Raw genomic sequence first — 22,169 nt, forward strand, 5'->3', positions numbered from 1 at the left:
GGGAGCTATAGGCACCTCGTTCAAAAGAAATTGCGTATTATTGGAAAAATTTATCATAAGGAAAACTACAGAAAATATTTCATATAGAAACAATAAAAGGAGGATGCAATAATTGAATGTCGATAGCACACAGTTAAATGAAGGTCCGTCGGTATGTATTGCAAACTTCTGTTTAAATTGATTAAATGTTGTGTTCTATACCGCTAAATACTTTTCAGATTAGCAAATTAGTATCAGCATTTACGTATGACTACCTGGTTTTAACGTTCATATAATGCCGGTCCAGAGCTTTTACTGGGGGACATAGCTATCAGATGGGCAAAGTAACCTTCACATTGATCGTGGTTAAAACAAGAAAGTTTTATACACTCTATCTTTTAGCTAATATGTGAGGCAATGAAGAGCTCTTTTATTACTCGTACAGGAGGCTTTCGGGATGCCTCTCATGGGAGCACTCCCTTATTGATCGTTCGGGAGGAATGTGGGATGTTTTTCTATGTGCACTCCCTTGTTGTCTTTTTGGGATGGATAGGGGAGGATTTTATGGGAGTACGCCCGTATTGCTCCCTTAGGAGGTTTGTGGGATGATATTTCTGTGTGTGCTCCCCGATCGCTCGTTTAGGAGGTAAAAGGGATTACTCCCCCTCCTAGGGCATACAATGTTAAAGGGAGTATACAAAATTACATGCTTATACACAGAAGCACAGGGAGTAATGGCGAGTATTCGTATGCTCCCAAGGGAGTACTCACCGAGCAATCGTACGATGCTCCCCAGTTCTACTGGGCTATTACATACGAAAAAACTTGTTTATAGAAAAAAACTTTTACCGAAATGAGTTTGAATGATTTGATTGTTTTCCATTCATTCATTCACATTTTTCCATTTGAAGCAAGGCGAATTTATATAAGGTGGTGTTACTAGCTCAGCTGATTTTGTGTATGTGTTTCGCCGCACGGCTTCTGATATCAAATTGAAAAATTTTGTTTGAATTCCTACACACACTCTTACAGATTTTGACAGTTTATGCCGCCAAAGCAAAAACAAAATACATGTAAATTTTTGTTTTTGTACTCCTGCTATCACCTTATATTAATTCGCCTTGATTTGAAGGTAGAAAATATAAAACAAAATGTATATTCATAACTTACAAAATTCCAAACGCTGAGTGTTTTGTATGTAAAGTAAAATATTCATATCTACTCTACTCTGTTTGGCTAGAAGTTTAAATGAATTCATGCAGCCCTCTATTACATATGAAAAAACTTGTTTGTATTAAAAAAATTTTTACCGAAACGAGTTTGAATGATTTGAATGTTTTCCATTCATTCATTCATATTTTTCCATTTGAAGGTAGAAAATATAAAACTAAGTGTATATTCATAACTTACAAAATTCCAAACGCTGAGTGTTTTGTATGTGAAGTAAAATATTCAAATCTACTGTACTCTGTTTGACTAGAAGTTTGAATGAATTCATGCAGCCTTCTAGTTTACACTTAGGAATTCACCCAAAAAAAGGAGGAGGTTATCAATTGGTCGTTTGGACCACGTGAACCGATTTCAATAATTTTTTTTATCGGAAAGATGGTACCTCAAGGGCCGTTCCGTAATTTAGTTTGGATCCGATCATTTGATCACGAAAAAATTAACGGTACTCCTTAATTTGTATATGGGAATCGAAGTCAGTTCTTTTTTGATTGAAAATTTCTTGTTTAATAAAAAGTTCTATAAACACAAGATGCGCTCAACTTTCAAAGAAATAAAAAATGTTAAAAAAGAGTTTTAATGTTAATTTTCCTCGATTTGTGGTTTCTGGTGTTCGATGGAGATGATGATTTTTCACAATTGCATGATTTTTTAATATTTCGAATACCAAAAAGTTAACTGAAATTGTTTTTGTGAAAAGGCTGCTACGGAACGATCATTTAGCACACACAGCGTCATTCACTAAAAAAAAAAAAGAACGAAAAATTACACTGAAAATGGCACAACGCCGAAACCGGTTTGTCTCCAAACCAAATTTGACAAGGGATGACGGAAAATCGTTCCACAATACATCATCCTCCTACCCTGTCGGAAACACAAACAACTAAAAAGAAAAAAAATACCCTTTGGCAAAAAAAAGAGCAGGGAAATTAACTTATATATCATGCAACTGAAATTTGTTTTGCAAAAATAGTTTACCATCTTCAGCAGAAAGCTTGCAGTCAATCCAGTTCGAAAATGACCTTCGTAGGTCTCAAGAAGGTGCTAAAGATGATATCCCTTCAATCGTGCACTCTACTAGTTGTGAGTGTGTTTCGGATACTGATAGTGAGAGTGATTATGACTAAATTCATGTTTCATCTAATTTGCAATTACAAACCAAGTTCGTTCTAAAAAACTCGTTACATATTTGTTTTCTGTCTGAAAGAAATGTCTTGTAGTTTAGTTTTAATATTTTTATTGATCTTTGTACCACGATTGTTTATTAGGAGTTTACTTTAAATATCCTTACTTATGATTTATATTCAAAACTTGAGTAAATATGTGGTATTTACCGGTAAATACCCAATTTACCAATTAGGTATTTACCCAAGCACTAGTCGCGACCTGCCCTTTTAGGTCAGACAACACGGTTTTGGAGATTTATCAGTTTTTGAATGACACATTTTCATTCGATTTTACAGAAAAAGAGGATTTATAATATGTATAATAATCTATTTTCAGACTTGGATTGTTGGGCTTTTTCATCGGGCATTTATTTTCTTAATTTTTTCACATTTTGACCATCGCATATTTCTACAATTTCAAAATATGTAGTATAATCTAAAATTGAGTTTATTTTCAAATCAACTGACACCCCATCTATTACAATCGAAAAAATATTGTGCAAGTTAGGCAATTTTTTTAATTACGGCCTTGAAGTTATATGCGGTACTGACCTTTTATAACTTTTGCGCAGCGTGGCTAAGGAATTTATCAATAATTTTTCAAAATTGATACATACAATACCTCTTTAAAAGTAGCTTTTCAAACAAATTTCCGAAAATGGGGGTGGCCCCGCCCACTTACATATATCACATATGTGTATCTGAAAGACTACTCCGATCTTGACTAAATTTGGTATATTTAGCAAATTTAAACATCATCTTGAAAATTTTTGAAATCGGTTGAGAACAAATCCCCCTAAAATATAGCTAGCTTTGAGTTTTTTGAAATTATCATTACTTTGATTGAGCCTGTGGTTTTTGTCCGAATTTTCAAGACGATGCATAAGGAGGCTAAGGGCAATATGTATGCCAAATTTAGTCGAGATCGGTGGAGCAGTTTTTGAGAGCAGTGCCGCCCCCTTTTTCCTAAACTTTTTTGAAACATCAACTATTTTGATAAACAGCGATTTATGTATCAATTTTGAATAAATATTGATGAATTCCTTAGCCAAACTACTCAAAAAATCTGAAATCCGGTACATACACACATATAAATTCAAGGCCGTCTTTAAGAAAAGTTGCCTAACTTCAACAATTTGTATGCAATTGCAATAAATTAGGTATTAATTTAGGTACTTGAAAATAAATTTAATTTCAGATAGTACTACATATTTTTAAATTGTTGAAATTAGTGATGATCAAAATTAAAAAAATTAAGAAAAAATATTTTATTTTTATTTGCCTGATGAAAAATCCCAACAATCCAAGTCTGACAATAGATTATTATACGTAATTTTAAAGGCCTATAAATCTTTTTCTCACGACATTTTTGAGCTTAAAATTAAATAAAAATAGTCACTGATAAACCTACAAAACCGTATTTTCTGACCTAAAATAACAAGTAAATGATTTTTAAAAAATCTATAAAAATAGGGAATAATATTTCTCATAAAAAAGAATAAAATTAGGGGATAGGGTCTTGGAATTAAAAAAAAAAATTGTATGTATGTATGTATAATGTAGATGTACAAATATATGACTATAATTTATAATGAAGTGTGTAGAAATAGCTATAAACCCTTATTTTATGTTGTGTAAAAAATTCACAACGTTTAATGCCAACTGTGTCTCATAAGAAGTGAACTCGTCTTCGTTGTAACTACCCTGCAAAAAAAAAATATTATTATTCGATAAATAACTAACTTTTGATTAGCTATGACAAAACTAACTTTAAGTTAGTTGTGAAATCGTGCAGGAGTCATGCACATGTTATCGGGAGTTTATTTTCTTAACAAGTTTCTATTAAACATCCTCATACAAAAATTCCATTCAAAAGTAGTTAGTTACGGCCAAAGGAAATAGTCAATGAATATTTACCACTAGTCGACTGCTATTTAGTTAATAGTTAGCTACAAACTAATTCCATTTCCTGCAGAGTAATTTCCAGTTTGTTTAGCAATTATAAAAAGTCGAACATTTAAAAGTAAGAATCATATTTTGAAGATAACCTTTCATTAAGCAAAAACATGAACTTAAGCAGAGATCACGCCAAGTCGAATTTATACAAGGTGGTAGCGGCAGCACAAAAACAAAACACTACTAATTTGTCAAAGTAAGAGGACGAGTACGAATCGAACGACGTCAAATCAATCGAAGAGTTTTTTTCATTCAAAACGCAACGTCGAATTCGATTGGATGTCGGTATGGTTAATGTGACCAACCGTACTTCTTTCGGAAGTACAGTAGTACAGTACTTCTTTTTTCGCTCTTGTACTTCGTACTTCGAAGTACAGTCAAATGTGCTTCCTTGCGATATTTTACTTCAGGAGGAAAATCTTGTAACCAGTTGATTTTGCGTCAAAAATTGTGATAGGGATTCGAAAATTGCCGCTAACTGATTTCAGAATCTCCCCCCAGGTCCTGTACTTCTTCGATCTTCTGGACGATCATCACATGGCCTGGGCGATAAATTCGTTCACACCATTAAAGTCGCCGGAGACCGATATAATTCTCGATAGTTTTTCGAGTCGTTCTCTAACGTAATTTTGGCTAATCCTTCAATCATTCTCTAATCGATAACTAACCTCAATGTTTGCTGGGTTGGATCATATTTATGCGAACTGCGGAGGACCGGGTACATCCCCAAGGCTTGGAGGGTAGTCAGTGTTGCGTTCATCCCGAAGGCCGGAAAAGGCGCACATGTATTAGGTATTTTAGACCTGTACATAAGAAACGCGATCCCTCGTTACTGTCAAGAGCCCAATACGCTTATTACAAGAAAAAGGCGGTGACTACCATAAATATTATGCAGTAGGGGCCTTCTGCGATGTCGAGGGGGCTTTCAACAATGTCACTCCAGAGGCAATAATCAAGTATATTCATAATATGGGGGTTGAAACCAACCTAATAAGACTTATCTAAAGCTTACTTCGTGACAGAAATGTCGCGGCGGAGTGGGGGAGCGCACTATGGATCGAGCTAGTACAAAGGCTGATCATAAATTCATCGAGCGCCTACACTCAGTGCAGAGTCATTAGGAGCACTCCACAAGGTGGTGTTCTCTCTCCCCTGCTCTGGATTGCGGTTGTAAACGACCTTCTAGAGAAACTAAAAAAAAATGGATTGTCGGGTGATAGCTGATAGTAGATAGTAGATGATGTGGAACGATTTCTAGACACTCTTTTTGATCTGGCTCAAGGTTACCTGAACCAGGTAACTAGGTGGGCGATCAACGGCGGCTGTCGTGGAAGCCTTACATTGCAGAAAGGGCAAGGAAGGTGTCGATTGTCTTGTACTGTTGTCGCAGCACGATCTGATACTGGGATAAGGGAAACCGGGTCCTTTTGTGACATAAAACAAGGAAAAGAAGGCATTTCTCTGCTGCAGCAAATTCTTTATAGGGCACTTTAAAACACGCAAGGGCTAGTGATAGGGGTTCTGACAGGCCATTGTGCGATTGGTATTCATGGGGTGAGACTAGAAATGTCAACTGATCACTGTTTTATCCGCTGTCAAGAGAAAGATGAAGTGGAATCATCTCCACACTTTCTTTTAACCTTTCCAACCTTCGCGAGGCTAAGATGGAAGCATTTTGGCTCGCACTTCTGAACAAACACTGAGCTCTCAGGGATCGAAATCAGCCGCATTAGAAATTTCGTAATCGGCCCGCGGCGCTAACTTAACCCAACCTTACCTGTATTTCTTTGGGCTATGAAATAGTTGGTTACATTAGGTATGGTAAACTCGGCGATTGTAGTCGGCGAAAAAATTTTTCACCAGGACAAGAACTGGTATAAAAAGGGACTGCTTGGTTAAAATAAAAAAGAAAATGCGCCAGAAGCGATTCTAACCGGGGTTCTCAGGCATTGTGCGTTCTTACAAGTGAGAACAGAATCGGATGTTTTTCAGAAACGTCTCACATCTGAGATCACCTGATTTAAATTACTTCAGGATGATACTCAATATCCATAAAAACATGAAACTTAAAACAAACTCTGATGAAAACGGTAGAAAAAGTTGTATTAAGTGAATGAGTTATTGACCAAGACATCGAAATTGAATGCATATTTTGAGGGTTTTTAGGTTCCTTTTTATAACTTTAGTCCCATTTTACATCCGCACTTTATATCGCGGTTCAAGAAATAAAATATTTTGATATGGTATTTATACATTTTAACAGGATATTAACCAGGAAGAAGAAGAAATTATAAGTATGCCCGATTTAAATTTTGTTTTCAATGGCATCAATTGTTTATAATGAATTTTGCTAAAATTTTAAAATCAAAAGTTATCAAAACAAATTGTTTGGGACTGAGAAATATTATTTTCTACTTTTTAGTCCATTTATAAAAGCGTTGTATATTAAAAAGTTTTTTAAATTTTATTTATTTTTATTTTCTTGGCATGTTAAAATGCACCTAAAAATTGGTTTTTTACATATAATTACTCTGGTATTATTGGGGAACATTCCCTTAATTACATACCTGCCTTGGGCAGTTAGAATGGGCCTAGTGCCCGAAAATATGCTCTCGAAAAGAGACTAGTAAAACTAAAACGTTGATACTGAACGATTTACGCATTGTCATGGGTTGTAACTTGTTACCAGGGGGTTTCTGGAGTTGCTAAATACGGATCTGAAGTCAGGTTTTCGAAATTCAAAATGGCGGATCCAAAATGGCGATAAATTTTTTTTTAATGATTGGATTTGTTCGAAACCCGGCACTCGAGAGTTTTTGGGGCGCCGATTACGAATCTGAAGTCCATTTTTTTTTTAATTCAAAATGGCGGATCCAATATGGCGATCAAATTAAAAAAAGTACTAAAATTAAAACGTTAATACTGAACGTTTTAAACATTGTCAAGGATGCACGTACATACGAAATAGAAATGTTTCTATTTTCATCTGAACCCCAGATAGAATCATCTGAGTTTAGTTTATTTCGGCATNTTCTATTTTCATCTGAACCCCAGATAGAATCATCTGAGTTTAGTTTATTTATTTCGGCATATATACATACCTAACCAATTATGCATGTACGCTGAATTCGCCGACAAGCTTTTTTAAAAACGAAGTAAATTAGTACAAATTGTTAGTAATTTTCATTAGAGTTTGAATAACTCCTTTCACTAAATGGCTTTTAGTAACTTTAACGAGACCTTAACTTATTTTATTTTATTAATTTTAGTGCAGTTTGACAAAATTTTCTTGCTAAAAAATCTTTTGTTACACTACTTTATTTTATTCCTTTGATTGTACATGTTAAATAAAAGCTTGTTTTTAAAAAATATTTTTCTTATATTGTAATCGGACTGTTTTCTACCGCTTAGCATTCTATCTCTTCCTCTCTTCATGTCCATGGTTTTCAAGCATGAAAGTTTTGTTGATGGGTGTAGGTTGGGAGTGGTGGCAAGAACCACCCCGTAGGCCGACGAGCTCAAGCCGGGCTACCAGCATGCTTGCCCCGCCACGACTTCCATCCAGAACAAGCAGACTTAACAGGCTTTAAGAGCAAATATTTAATTTATTATTAATATAACGCATATTAAAAGTGGTGTTGCTTTATGAATACTTTTATATTATTTTAGATTTTTAGTTTAATTAATTAATAACTTGCAATATTCAATGTGACCTTAGATATAAGTCAAATTAAAATTTAAACTAATTAATGGATAATTTTAAAATAATAAATGTTATTTGTTAAAAAATCAGGATTTCAGAAACACGATAGTGCTTATCAATACTATCGATGTTTTATTGGCAAAAACATGGAAAAATCAATAGTTTGAAACATCGATGTTTTTGCAGCTCTAACATATAATTTTGTTAGTTTTTATTTGACTTATTTTGTATTACGATTGTTCAATTGGTTCGTAATATATTCGTGATTAAGTGGCACCACTTTTTTTTTTTAAGCTGAAAAACGGTAAATTGAAAATATCTCGACAACTTATCCACAGAAAAAAAATTGCCTATTTTTGGGAATCAACGATCGATTCTGCAAAGGAATTGGATAGTGGCATCCGGCGAACAAAAAAACATTGTGATCCAGTATATTTACTACACACACAGGTAAAATTTGTTTATGAATTGAAAAAAAATATACACACCCAATTTAATTTAAATAGGATCATCGCGATGAAAATATTTTTCATATTCCACCCTTTTCAAATTTAAGAGCATGTAGCAAGTTTTGGCTAAATTGATGCATGGCTAGAAAAAGCTAAGATTCGGTTAAAATAAATTACCTTAAACAAAAAATTATAAAACAAATTTTGTACATTTTTTTTCGTTTGTTTTAATCCTTAGTCATAATTCATTTTCAAAGTTTGTACAAAATTATTTATAATGAATATGAGATCATGTAACGCACAGACGAGTATTTTCTTAGTAAAACCGGTTATAATTATATTTAAGTAAAGATAACACGAGACTTAATCACAATTAGACATTTATATGAGAAAAAAAAACTAATTACACTTATTATTGAATCATTTTCATATCATAGGTCCACAAAAATGTTTTTTAGGCAAAGGACGTATTTAAATCTAATTAACTGTTAAGCATTTAAAAAATGTGTCCAGTACGTAACAAACGTCACTTTGCATTTGTATACAAGTCTTCACTTCAAAATTGGGCGAAAACCATATACTATACTATCGACGATTTATTGGTAGTTTTCAAAATAACTACCAAAGTTGTGCAGCTCTATTAGTGGTTAAACGGGAAAGTTTGTACCAATTACTGGTTTAGAGGTAAAATTGTACGTTTAAAATATAAAATTTTTGGAGTTTTAAAGTTAAAATTAGCAAAGCAAAAGTATTTTAATATAATTTTTTAAAGCTTGGAATTTCTTGCGACAGACTTAAGTTTTTATTTTTTTTTATTCTTATAAAACCTTTTTCTCCCATTTTTGAGTTATGATTTTTTTCCAGTCACAGAACAATCCGAATGCCTTTCCATTCAAGAAGAAGAAAAAATGGTGTTGTACTTACTCGTTCATTCTGCTCGCCACTTCCCCACTCTGGTTAAAATCGTACCACGCCATATCCTGGTGCAGTACTGACCTAAGAAATTTTCCTCGTATGCGAACTATTTGCGCTTGAGCGGCATAATTGAATGTCATTATCGATATGTAACTGCCCACAAGCATCACGACGCCGATCATACTATTTTGAAATGCAAAGGTTTGGACTGCATCCAAAAGCGATTCCGCTTCCGAGCTGCGCGTGTAGTTTCCTGGAGCACCAAAAGTGATCATTGACTAAAAATATGAAAAAGAAAATTACTTTTATATTTATTTAACTTTTTCGTTTGCTTTATAAAAAACACATACATTTTTACTTCAATAGGTACATTAGGCTGGGCTGATTTTGTATGGAGCAAAATAAAGATACACATCAATATGCTCCTTTATAGTAAGACCCTTGTGGTCAGCTGATTAAGATAAGCAACGGTTTGGCCAGTTTTGGCTATTTTGCTTTTGTCTATTTAATGTTTATAATTTTTGTATGAAAGTCTGGCACATTATATAACCAGCACAACATATCCACATTTCAAGGTTGGTACGAAAGTTATAAAAATTCAACAAACTTTAATAAATACAACAAACAATTTTAAACTTTTTATTAAAAAATATGTATTTTGGCTGACGGTTTTGTGCATTTTCTTCGATATAAAGTATGCTCGACAATTAAAATGACAATATTGAAGAAAATGCCTAATAAAAAATTCAAAATTTTTGGGTGCAATTCAGGGAGCGAACATAACAGTTATTGATGAAAACTGTCATGGAAAAATTCACTATGAAGGAAATGTTCTACAACTAAGTGATACATACCAATCGATTTCTTTTTTCACCGAGACTCAAATTTGAAAATAAATTCTTATTTTCAATTTTTACGCAAAATGAAAAAAATAACAATTATTTTTGATTTTTTTTATGATAAATCCAAAATAATTATTATTTTTGATTTTTATATTATATGTCTTAGATAATTGTTATTGAAGACATTTATTTATAAAAGTCATTAATAAAAATCAGTCAACGACTTTTATTTTTAAAAGTCATAAATATAAATCAGTCACAGTCTTTTATTTTTAAAATCATTCGTGTAAAAGTCTTTAACATTTTTCGCATCTAAAAAGGTGTTGGGAAACAAAAGTTTACTAAAACTTATTGAAATTACTTTTATAAGTATGATTTAAAAAATAAAACTCAGTGACTGATTTTTATTTATGACTTTTATAAATAAAAGTCTTCGATAACTGTTATCTAAGACATATAATTTAAAAATCAAAAATAACTGTCATTTGCAGATTATTTATATAAAAATCAAAAATAATCGTTATTTTCGATTTATAAAATAAAAGTCAGAAATAACGGTTATTTAAAGAGTAATTAAATAAAAGTAAAAAAAAATAGTTAAAGAGCGATTTTTTTAATAAAAGTTGTAACTGTTACGGTCCCTGCTGCTATAACTTCTACCGCTTAGAGTTTGTTGCTTTTTCAATTTTTCCCTAATAAACAAAATCGTGGTACAAAGATCAATAAGAATAGTAAAAAATTTATGATTAAAGCCCATAATAAGGCGGAAGAAATACATTTTATTTCATTAGCAGGCGTATTCTGCTTGCAACCGAACATTTTGTAACAAGCAAATTCTGTTACCAACAATTGTCACCACTTCTTGTACCCGCAATTCTATTTACCTTGGTAACGTTTTAATTTATTCAGCTATTCAGCTATGGAGTTTTGTGTAAATTCTGGTCTTGCATATTTCACGGGGCAATATTTTGTTACCTGCTCATGAGATGGTAACAAAATTTACCGGTTACAAGAGTGTGGAGAATACGAAAAGGGTTTAAAAATTGACAGTAACTTTACTAACGGGTAACAAAATTTTTGTTACCAACGCAGAATAGGCCTGTAAGTATCGTCAGTTTCCAAGATACAGCACTTTAAAGAAAGGTATGTATGACGTTTTCTTAAAATTTATGTCCCGTGTTAATACGCAACCCTACATCATATCGGCAAAATATGCTGCACGTATGTATATTCATGTCACCTAGACCTTCAATTTTTTCAACTTTCATCCAAATTCTTAGATGTCGCGTACAGAGGTGGCTGCGGAAGAAACCTGCAAGAACCTTTATAAAACAATTTTAAAAACTCAACGATAATTTTAGCGGATTGAAGCTTGCACTTTATTCACTAAAATTAAGTGAGCTACAAATTTGCATACTCGAAAAATTTCTAGAAATTCTGCATAAAAAGTTGAAAATTTTGATGAAATTTTTTTTTAATTTTTCTGATCTTTATATGGAGAGTAAAACTTTGATTTATGTATAGGGTTTGTATTATAGAATCAACTGTATTTGCATAAATAATTGATGCAAAAAAATTGTTAATGAAAATTAATGTGAATATTATATTAGAACAAGCTGTGCACTTTAATTTGTCGCCTAGCGTATATATTTATCAATGCAATATTGCGCCAACGACTTTTGCAAGCTTAAGAAGTTTGAAGAGAGATAAGATACGCGAGCGCATTGCTCAATCAGTTTTTAAATAAAAACTTACTTGCATATTTGCATATACATATTTATGTACACACGTATGCACATATGTATTTATATGTACAAACATTCAAACAATAATAATATATGCATGGCAGTACATATACACAGGTGTATTTGCAAAGTATCTTGATAAGTAGCTTTATCAGCAAACAATAGTTTTAATAACTACTCACATTAGCTAAATTGCCGAAGATCAAGCTATTGACCGGTGTTGTCAAGCCTGTCGCTATCGCACAAATAAATCCGACTGCATATAGAAGTCGATCCTTGGTCGTCGAATACCGGAACATTTCAAAAAATCCAACATCGTCCTTTTTCTTCTCGTCACTTCCTTTTTTGTTCTTCCTTTTGTTCGTGGAATCTTCTTGTAGGTCACCATTGGAGATATGCCTAATCAAAGAGCCAAAATGATGAAAATTCAATGCAACAAATTTATCAATTTATTAATAAAACTAATTTACAGCCAAAAAAACGGAAACGGGGTCATTCTATTCACATGCAAGATCGGAAACTGAGTTCGAAAGCCCACGCTTTTTCTGTCATGGAGCTTTAAAGATATCACCACTTAACGGTGAAACTTTACAATATCTGGAGTTAATTAACTGATCAAAACATAATCCGTTTTCTTTAAAATTACACGTTTTCGGGTATTTACAAAGATTAAAAAAAACATAAAGAAACCATTGATAAGCGGCTGNGTTTTCTTTAAAATTACACGTTTTCGGGTATTTACAAAGATTAAAAAAAAAACATAAAGAAACCATTGATAAGCGGCTGAACTTTTCTATTACCAATATTACTAATGCTATACCATTTTGCTCTATAAAACAATCTATAAAACCCTTATAAGACTAAAAGGGCCCCAGGAGGCAGGGCTTCGTAGTACAAAATAATGCTCTATTATTAGTTTATAAATCGTATGTTGGTGATTTTATAAAGATCTTAAAGTAGTATATAACATGAGTTTATAAAACATTTAAAAGTGTTATAAGGCTCTTTGTGTAGAGTCGTTGGTCTGACACTGATTAAAAGTTCTGCGGCTAGCGCCTTATAAGACCTTCAAATGTTTTATAAGGATATTTTATAGACTACTCTTAACTTTATGAAACAACCAACATACAATTTATAAACTAATAAAAGAGCAAAATTTGTCTCTTCTTTAAAGCTCATACAGAAGTCTGCAACATCAGCTTTTGTTCTAAAGATGCACTTTGTGAAGCCCTTTTTGCAAATTGAAAAGTATAAAATATAAATTGAAAGGTAAAATCATATATGTAATACTCCTATATTGGCAGTCTAGCTCTTACTGTCCGAAAACACTACAGTACAGATATATCAATAAACACGTACGAAAGAAAAGGAACACATACGTTTATAAATAAACATGTACACAACACATATACAAAAACGGCACTCAAGTACACAATACATTGACAAAAACAATGCTAGACTGTCTCGCTTTGATTTCGGAATGCTTACACATTGAGAAGCTATAGCTTACTGCCAATATAGAAGTATTACATATATGGGTAAAATATTATGCTAAAATATCTTTCGATGGAGAAGTAGTTCTGAACTGAAATAGTTTTCTCTTCCTGAAATATTTTATGAAAGGAAATGTCAATTGAATAATAATTAAAGGACTTTGTATAATTTGTTCGACATTTCTCCTGAATGTAATTTCATGAACGCAACGAGTTTTCTGGTAAAATCGGGATCGCTACCCTTGCTAAAACTTACGCGCTTGCGAAATTCTTAATTTTTATTAAACAATTTCGAAAATCGTATTTGTAAAAAAACTCATTTATTCAATAAACATCAAAAAAAAAATTAAAAAATGTGGCTTTCAATCATGATTCTATAATACAAGGTTCAATAAACTGACAGTTGTCTCTCTCGCACCGCTCCCTTAGCAATGGCACCGTGTTGCTTCTTTGCAAATTTACTTGAAAAAAGTGTAGCTTTGCTGTGAAAAAAGTATGAGCTTTTGTGCAATATGTTTATTTGTATATGCATATGAAGCACATTTAACTGATGAAAACATAAATTCTTTTTAAATTGGATGTTTACATAAATCTCATAGTGGTTTTATTTTAATTTTGAGTCATTTTGCAGTTTTTATACAGCTAAATAGCACATGAGTTACGTAATTCACGTAGATATATTAATATTTCGTTCATTATTTAATTTAAAATGCCAGATTTCCTGCAAATACATTAGAATTTACAAAAGGAATTTCACTACTAATTGCCTACTTTGCGGACTTTTCTACTAGAATTTTCACAACAAGGGATTGCATTCTTCCCCTTTCTCTGTTCTTCGTAAATGCAACATTTTGTAACGGAGTGTCAAACCGCGGCTGTCAATAATTATCTAGCCTTGTATTCTTGAGTCATGGCTTTCAATATAATTAATAGGGCAATGAATCGTTTTCTGTCATCGAAATTCAGAAAAAGTTAAGAAAGGGAAAATTTAAAATTATTTAAAATATTATTATATTATTTATTTATATTTATATTATTTAAAATTAAAAAACTTTTTGTCATTACCTAAAATACACAAAAAATATGGCGCTACAGCAAGATGTCTATTCAAAGACACTAAGTCAGTTTGTCTATTAAAATCCAAAATAGTTTACTCGGAGCGCTTGAACATACTAATTCCTTTATGAATTGACCAAATGTATACAAAACACTCAAATCCAAATTCAAAAGTGTCTACGTGAAGAGCCATGAAGAGCATTTTCTCTGAGAATATAGAAAAGTCATACAAAACACTCAAAACGTAAATATTCAAGTCTTAAAAAAGTTTACGTGAAGAGCATTGAATAGAGTATTTCCTTTTTGTTTCTCTCTACGTTTCTCTTAGTGCAAAATTTTGATCTACAAATGACATTTCGTTGGAAGCGAAGACTTTTTTCCAGGGTTTGAAAATGCTGTAATTTTTTCATTTGATTTACTTTTGCTGTGCTTTGACTTGGGCATGTATGATATCGAAAGCAAAGCAACAGCAATTCGGAAAAAAGCAAATGCTTTGGCTGTAGTTTTGCTGTAAAATTTCGAAAGCAACCATACAGTTAAAAAAACAATTTGTGAAAGCACAACGACAGCCCAGCAGCAGCAAAGCAACAGCAATTCGACTATCACTTGACCGTGAAACATCAAATTGGCAGAAATATGTATGCATGCACAAATGCACTACCCTTTAGTTCTACCGGCGACAAGATACGACCATAAGCTAACTACGACGATGCATGGCCGATTGTTAGGCAATTCGCTAGCGATTGGTAATCCCCAATTTCACACCAGATAATCGCTAACGAAAGGTCAAGGCAAAGGAATTGATATTGCAAATTTTGTCTGTACTCACTACTGGCGAGTCAGCGATAATCAGCCCTATTCTGCATTTCGATTACGTTCCCGCATTCCGCTCCGCTGGAATCGAACTTAGGCATTCTGCGTTATGATCGAAACGAAAGAAGAAGAGGAAGAGAGAAAACATTTTTCGAAATCAGCTGTTTGCCTAGGAATGTGTGAAATCAAAACAAAACAAAGAAATATTTGCCACCAAACTATAGCAGCATATGAAGTTAAAGTTTGTAAATATTTTAAAATAACTAAATATATCTAGCATCACTGCATTTAAAAATAAAATTTCGTTTGCTCTTAATTTAGTGGAAACATAATTATAAGAATGAAATCCTTAGCCGCGGCGTTATTGCTTGAAGAGGAGAACGAGTCCCAGATTGCTGATGCGGAAGTTGAAAGGCGGAGATTTAGGGACATGTTTGATCTTTTTCAGATGAGTGAAGAGTCATAAGAAATTCATCTTGAACTGTATTACTCATCGCTCAAAGTCAGTGAAATTATAAACGTTGTTTGAGCACTCCACAACGTTTGCATTTACTACAGAGTGTCATTTCTCAGGGGCCGCAGAGAGTTACGAGAATATCGGCGCGGCGGCGGCGTTCGGCGCCTAAGGAATTTTGTACAAAATTTTCATGTTGTATGCACATTGAAATACATCGTTGAAACAACTAAATACTACTCGTATAAAAATACTATTTTACGAAATGAAGATTACATTTTTAAAAGGAGTTTATTTTGCATAATTTGGGCCACTGAACATTTCGAAAAAAAATCGTAACTCAGAAAACCATAGGTAACACGTTTTTCGATCGAAAGCGTTTATTACAGTTAAATTAAGGTCAAATACTGGTAATCTGACAATTTTTTCCGTAACAAGAAATTTATAACACATCAAAAACATGAACGCCAATATCTCAGAAAGCAGTTTTAACACAAGCGCATTTATTGCATCTAACTCCTCAATTATTGGAGATAAAACAAAGACTAGTTGATTTTCCTGTGTGTTTTTTTAAATGTTTTAAACAGAATTTTAATAAAACAGCAAACACTTTTTTTGCTAATTTTTACATTCGTAAGTTACTTTATTCTGGGGTCCCACGGACGTATACAAGAACTAAGTGGCTGTGTGAAAATTACATTAGTATTCCTAAGTGGTCATCAAACCCCAAGAAGGTTTTGCTCACACGCATCGCAATCTTTTCTACACAGAGTTAAAGTCCCCCTTTTTGGTAAAAATTACTATTATTTTGCATTACATTCTGTTCTCCTTAGAAAAGTTTGGCGCTTAATATATTAGTGGAAATTTTAACCATTTATAAGCCATTTTTCTAACAGTGGGTCAAAATTACCCGTTCTGGTGGCAGTTGATGGGTTAAACTTTTGGAAAAAAGTAGGGCAACCTTATTTTCAATATATAACCCGCAAAAAATCGTAAGAACTCCGTAATTTAACATAACGGTTGATAAGCTTATTTCAAAAATTTATTGATAGCTACATAAATTACCCCAATAACTGAACCTTTAAATTTCTTTATACATACGGATTTGTACATACGGATTTGTTGAGTACATAGAGATATATGTATATTAGGGTGCCCATCGAAAATCGTTTTTTGTACGTTAGTACTACATATTTTCAAATTGTGGAAATTATCGATGGTCAAAATTTAAAAAATTCTTTGAAATCCAAGACTCATGCATCTAGAAAATCGTATTTTCTGACCTAAATCGACAGGCCGCGACTTCTAAATAGCCTTTAAAAAATAGGCAATAATATTTCTCATAAAAACGAATCAAATTAGAGTCTTTAAATTTCAAAAACAGCACCTAATGTATATACTATATAGACTTTCTTCTGTTCGCCCATCCACCAGCAGCAGTCACTCAACATTTGAATTCAATGAATGAATTAAATAGAATTCTAATCTGATGACATGATACGATTAGAAGTCTCATGGCTCTTTGGAATCTACCTTATGGGAAGTAGCGCCGGCGTTTCCGGCGTCGCCGGCGCCGTCGATTCTTTTCTAAGTTCACCACGCCGCCGCCGCAAAGCCTGTCGGCGTAAACCTCTAGTACATATTGGTAGTGAAATTGCATTTCATTTCATTCGGTTTAAGGGCTCACTGAAGTCTGCAGCGTCTGTTCACCAGTGCGGCTGCAAGCGGGTGTCTGATTGGAGCAAACGACTCGCTAATATAAACTTGTATTTGGTTGCGAAACCACCCCCGTCCCAGCAATGGGTTGTGCGCTGGGCTTTGGACCCGCCACGTAAAAACCACTTCCAGTGAAGAAGCAAGGTAAAGCCTAGGATGAGACCCCCTTATGATGACGACCACAGCAAACGTTTAAAGGACTACGATTTGAGGGCATGCAACTGGAATGTCCGGACCCTTAATGGGGAAGGTGCCTCTGCCCGGCTGGTTGATGTCCTCGTAAGGACAAAAGTTGACATCACCGCCATCCAAGAAATGCGTTGGACGGAGCAAGGCAAGCAATGTCTGGGGCATTGCGACGTCTACTGCAGCTGCCATGTAAAGGAGAGCAAATTCGGAGTTGGATTTGTGGTGGGAGAGAGACTCCGACGCCGAGGACAGTCGTTTACCCCGGTGGACGAGCGTCTAGCCACAATCCGCATCAAAGCAAGATTCTTCAATATCTCGCTTATCTGCGCCCATGCCCCGACGGAAGAGAAAGATGAGGATCTCTTCTATGAGGNACGTCACTGCTGACAGTTACAATTTCGAGAAAGTAGAGAATTTCGTTTACTTGGGAATCAGCATTAACACCGATAATAATATGAACATGGAAATCCAACACAGAATCACTTTTGCCAACAAGTGCTACTTTGGACTGAGTAGGCAATTCAGGAGTAAAGTCCCCTCTCGACATACGAAAACCACAGTCTATAAGTCACTCATCATACCCGTGCTGGTATATGGCGCAGAAGCATGGACAATGACAACATCCGATGAGGCGGCTCTTGGAGTATTCGAGAGAAAGATTTTGCGGAATATTTACGGGCCTTTACGCGTTGGCGACGGCGAATACCGCAGACGATGGAACGATGAGCTGTATTAGCTTTACAACGATATGGACATAGTGCAGCGAATTAAAATACAGCGGCTCCGTTGGCTTGGCCATGTCGTTCGAATGGGCTCCGACGGTCCTATTGAAACTTTTACCTGTTAGTAAATACATATGTATATAACTCTTCTGAGTGAACTCCTCCTTAACGACCGAACCATTTTAATGAATTTTTTTTGTATTTGAGTGGGTCCCTTTATAGTTTAGGTTCACAACTTAAAACGCCAGGTGGCGGGGCAGCCGAGTTATTACTAAAAATCGTACTTATGATCCGATTTGGCTCATATTCGAGATATATAGATACTGGTAAAGGTTGCGGCATACCTATCGCAAAAAAAGTCGCAAGATGACATTGGAGTCGAGTTATTTATAAAAATCGTCAAGTGAAGTAATTCGGAGACATCAGGGATCAAAGTCAAATTATCACTGTTGAATCAACCACTAAACAGAATAAAGACAATTCTTGATGAATTCCTACAAATACAATTGTTAGATATTTAAGGTATTTAGTCTGAAATAAGTCTATGTATATTGGATTTTTATGGACCAACGATACCCCCCATTTTGAAATTGCCACCAACTAACCGGATCATTGTTGTCGCAAGAACTTCTTCACGGACATAACACTTTCGTTAGGTTATCTAAGACAGCAATGGAGGATATGCCTTCTGACGACCACCAAACCAAACGTGAGCGTGAATTGTTGGTGAAAACGTTGGACCAAATGTTTCAATAAAAAAATGACGAAGTTCGCCGGGTCTGCTTCTCCTCCGATTTGTGGCTTACACCTTGATGTTGTCACACAAAGGAGAGAGACCTACAGTTGTACGCCGTCTCCGAACGGAGTTGTTTGCCATTGCCTGCCGAGGGGCGACCGCCGTTAAGAAAAAAACCTTTATCCTACATTTTTCCGATGTTGCTTTGACCAGGGCTTGAACCCAGGCCCCTCGAAGTGGAAGCGCGCACTGCTGACCACGCATCACACATACATATATAGTGTTTGATAAAACACAATACAATATTTTTATAGAAAGATACCAAAAAATCGACTTGAAAAAGATTGCTAATATATAAACATAAAAATCAACACGTGGTCACTTTTTTGAGTCACTGTGTGCTTGAGTATGTACTATACTACTATGTATCTTGTAGACACAGCAAATCGATTTTCCGCACTAGCCCATCTCATACTTGAGCTTTAATTAGAAAATTGTAAACAGAAAGACCTACAACTGATTCAACAATGTTCATTAATGTTACCTATCTAAATTTCGTCGCGTCAGTTAACTAGCAGCAAAAAATTTATATAGTTAGAAATTTTGTAACAAATTTTTTGAACTTTAAGCATTTGTATTTAAGCCATAGTTTTGTCCATATATATTTCGATGCAGTCTTGAATACTACTGTTTCAACAATATAAATAGAGAGAAAATATCTTTTGGAAAATAAAAATGCATTGAAAAGTTGCCAAAAAACATATAAACAATGTCAATATTTTGAACCTATTGTACATAGGTTAATTATGATGAATATTTTTTCGAGCGCAAATTTGTCTATTGCGTGAGACCATTTTTTAAAATAAAATAGAATCTTAAGTTTCATTTCTTGAACAATATAATTATAAGAAAAACTTCCAAAGTGTCCAGGTCACGAATAATCCTGTGTGGACCTAAAATATGTGAAATGTGTTTTCCATAATACCTGTGTTTTTCTAGTTTCCACGAAACATGCATTAAAAACTTGCCGAAAACAGTATTGCATATATATAATCATTTTCAATACCTTAAATTTACTCCCATCTATTCATGTTCACAAGGGTTGAAAAGATAAAAACTGAATGACCAAAAACGCGAAGGGGAAGCAGCATATATGAAAGTTTTATTTGCGTAACCGCATTTTTTACTACATATAAGTATGCCATGCCTTCTGCGAACTATTATTTTTGTCTCATTTGAGGATCTTCTAAAACAGATTCCAAAACGATGGTCACCGAAAGCGTTCTTGATTTTGCCGACTGGATAGGATAATTGTTAAAAAGCCATAAATAGCTAAACAAATTTTGAAGATATTCGTAAATTTTTTTTTTTTTTAAATAGCCTAATTGTGACAACATTGTTTTTCCTTGCAATTAGGGGAACGAAGGGTATTGTGGATTCCGCGGCTAATGGGAGACCGAGAATTATTTTAAATTGCGATTCAAGCACAGATGAACTCTGTGAAGGGGAAAAAAATTGCAGTCAAATATTGTGTTTGAAAAGATATTATAGTATGCATTGGATTTTGACCCCTTTCGATGAAAGAATTGCGTGCACTTTATGAAACTTACGTTTTATGTCAATTCCAATATTTGCACGTTTTTGTTCTAAAATGATTTTGAATGCTTATTATTTATTTTTTGAAACTTACAAAATTAAAAAATTATACTAGCGAGTATTGTGGCTTATTTGCATAGGTCAGCTATTCGTGCTAATAATTTTATAATATTTTATTATTTCTATAATTTTCTGGATTCATGGGAAAGATATATTTTCATACAAAAATTTAATGTATAGTTGGTGTACCACAATAACCAATGTCAGTGACACCTATAATAAACGTTCATTCAACTTCTTCCTGATTTTTTCTAAAATAAAACAAAATAAAATAAAAACAAATAAAAGTATATAACAAATGACTAAGTGACCATCAAGTCAAGGTGCAAGAATGGTATTTTCAAAGATAATAGTCGAGAGTTCTAGCTTTAATTTAAGCCAGGAAGGTTTTATAACCTTTTGTTTCTTTGCTAGTGCTTCTAAAACTCGATTTTTTACACCTTGACTTCGTTTTTTTCAAAATCTGGAGCTGATGGAAACATTACGTTTACGGATTCGAAATCAGCACAAAAAAGTCTATCAAAAACAGCTTTAACTTTGCCGTTCCAAAATTTGTTTCTATTTTTGTTGGGCTGTGTTATCCATTAAAAATTAACAAAAATTCATATTTCCGATTTTTCTACAGAAATTTTTCCTTATGTGGTCCATAATACCCTTCGCTCCCCTAGTTGTAGTTTTGCAAAATAATTCAATGAATATCATCATGCAGTATTCTAGAGAACGAGTACACTATGGGCTAGCTTTTCTCAATATTCATCGCAATTTGGATGTTAAGGTTGACTCAGTATTAAAAGAATTTTTATCTATAACTCGGTGAATTGCGTGTGACTTTTCTTCGGGATGTGCTGAATAATATCCACAATTAAATAAATATAATAAGCTGAATACTCTAAATAAAACAATAATATTCTTGGTTGTTACGANTGCGTACGTGAAATCCCCATCTCGCCAGCTAGGCCTCTTAAAAAGTTATAGGCGAAAATATTTTGGTTTCCCCATAAGGATAACATTACAATCCAAATGTTTAAAACGTTTTTTCTCGAATTCAAGTTTTTGAACTTAGGCAGTTATTGCTTATGACCACAGATTTTAAAAATTCACATTTCCAAAACAGGCTTATATATAACTGTCCATAAAAATTTTAAATTGCAATAAAAACCAGTAAAGTACTCTTATCTCAATCAAATTGTGCCAAAAATTAGCAGATTGTGCCTAAAGGGCCGTATGTACGTATGTACACATGTGCATATTCCGCGTAGTAAACAAAACACAGCCTGACAACGCACAGCTTTGTCTACGCGAGACTCACGATGACTTGCAGGAATGAAATATCTAATTCCTAAATTTCTGTA

The 22,169-nt window shown here is 33.9% G+C and overlaps 1 protein-coding gene across 1 annotated transcript in view; it reads right to left on the reverse strand.

The window, feature by feature from the left end:
* Mdr50 (Multi drug resistance 50) overlaps window positions 1–12,364 on the reverse strand; it is a 46,261-nt gene extending 33,897 nt beyond the window's left edge. The window contains exons 1-2 of the mRNA XM_017624323.1: window positions 12,165–12,364; window positions 9,405–9,673 (exon numbers count right to left, since the gene is read on the reverse strand). Of these exons, the coding sequence (XP_017479812.1) occupies window positions 9,405–9,673; window positions 12,165–12,281 (386 nt within the window). The 5' untranslated portion in view covers window positions 12,282–12,364. The remainder of the gene's footprint in view (window positions 1–9,404; window positions 9,674–12,164) is intronic.
* Between the last annotated feature and the right edge of the window lie 9,805 nt (window positions 12,365–22,169).

The sequence above is a fragment of the Rhagoletis zephyria genome, unplaced genomic scaffold (genome assembly GCF_001687245.7).
Source record: "Rhagoletis zephyria isolate East Lansing unplaced genomic scaffold, Rhagoletis_zephyria_1.1 Rzeph_scaffold_03568, whole genome shotgun sequence".
NCBI lineage: Eukaryota > Metazoa > Arthropoda > Insecta > Diptera > Tephritidae > Rhagoletis > Rhagoletis zephyria.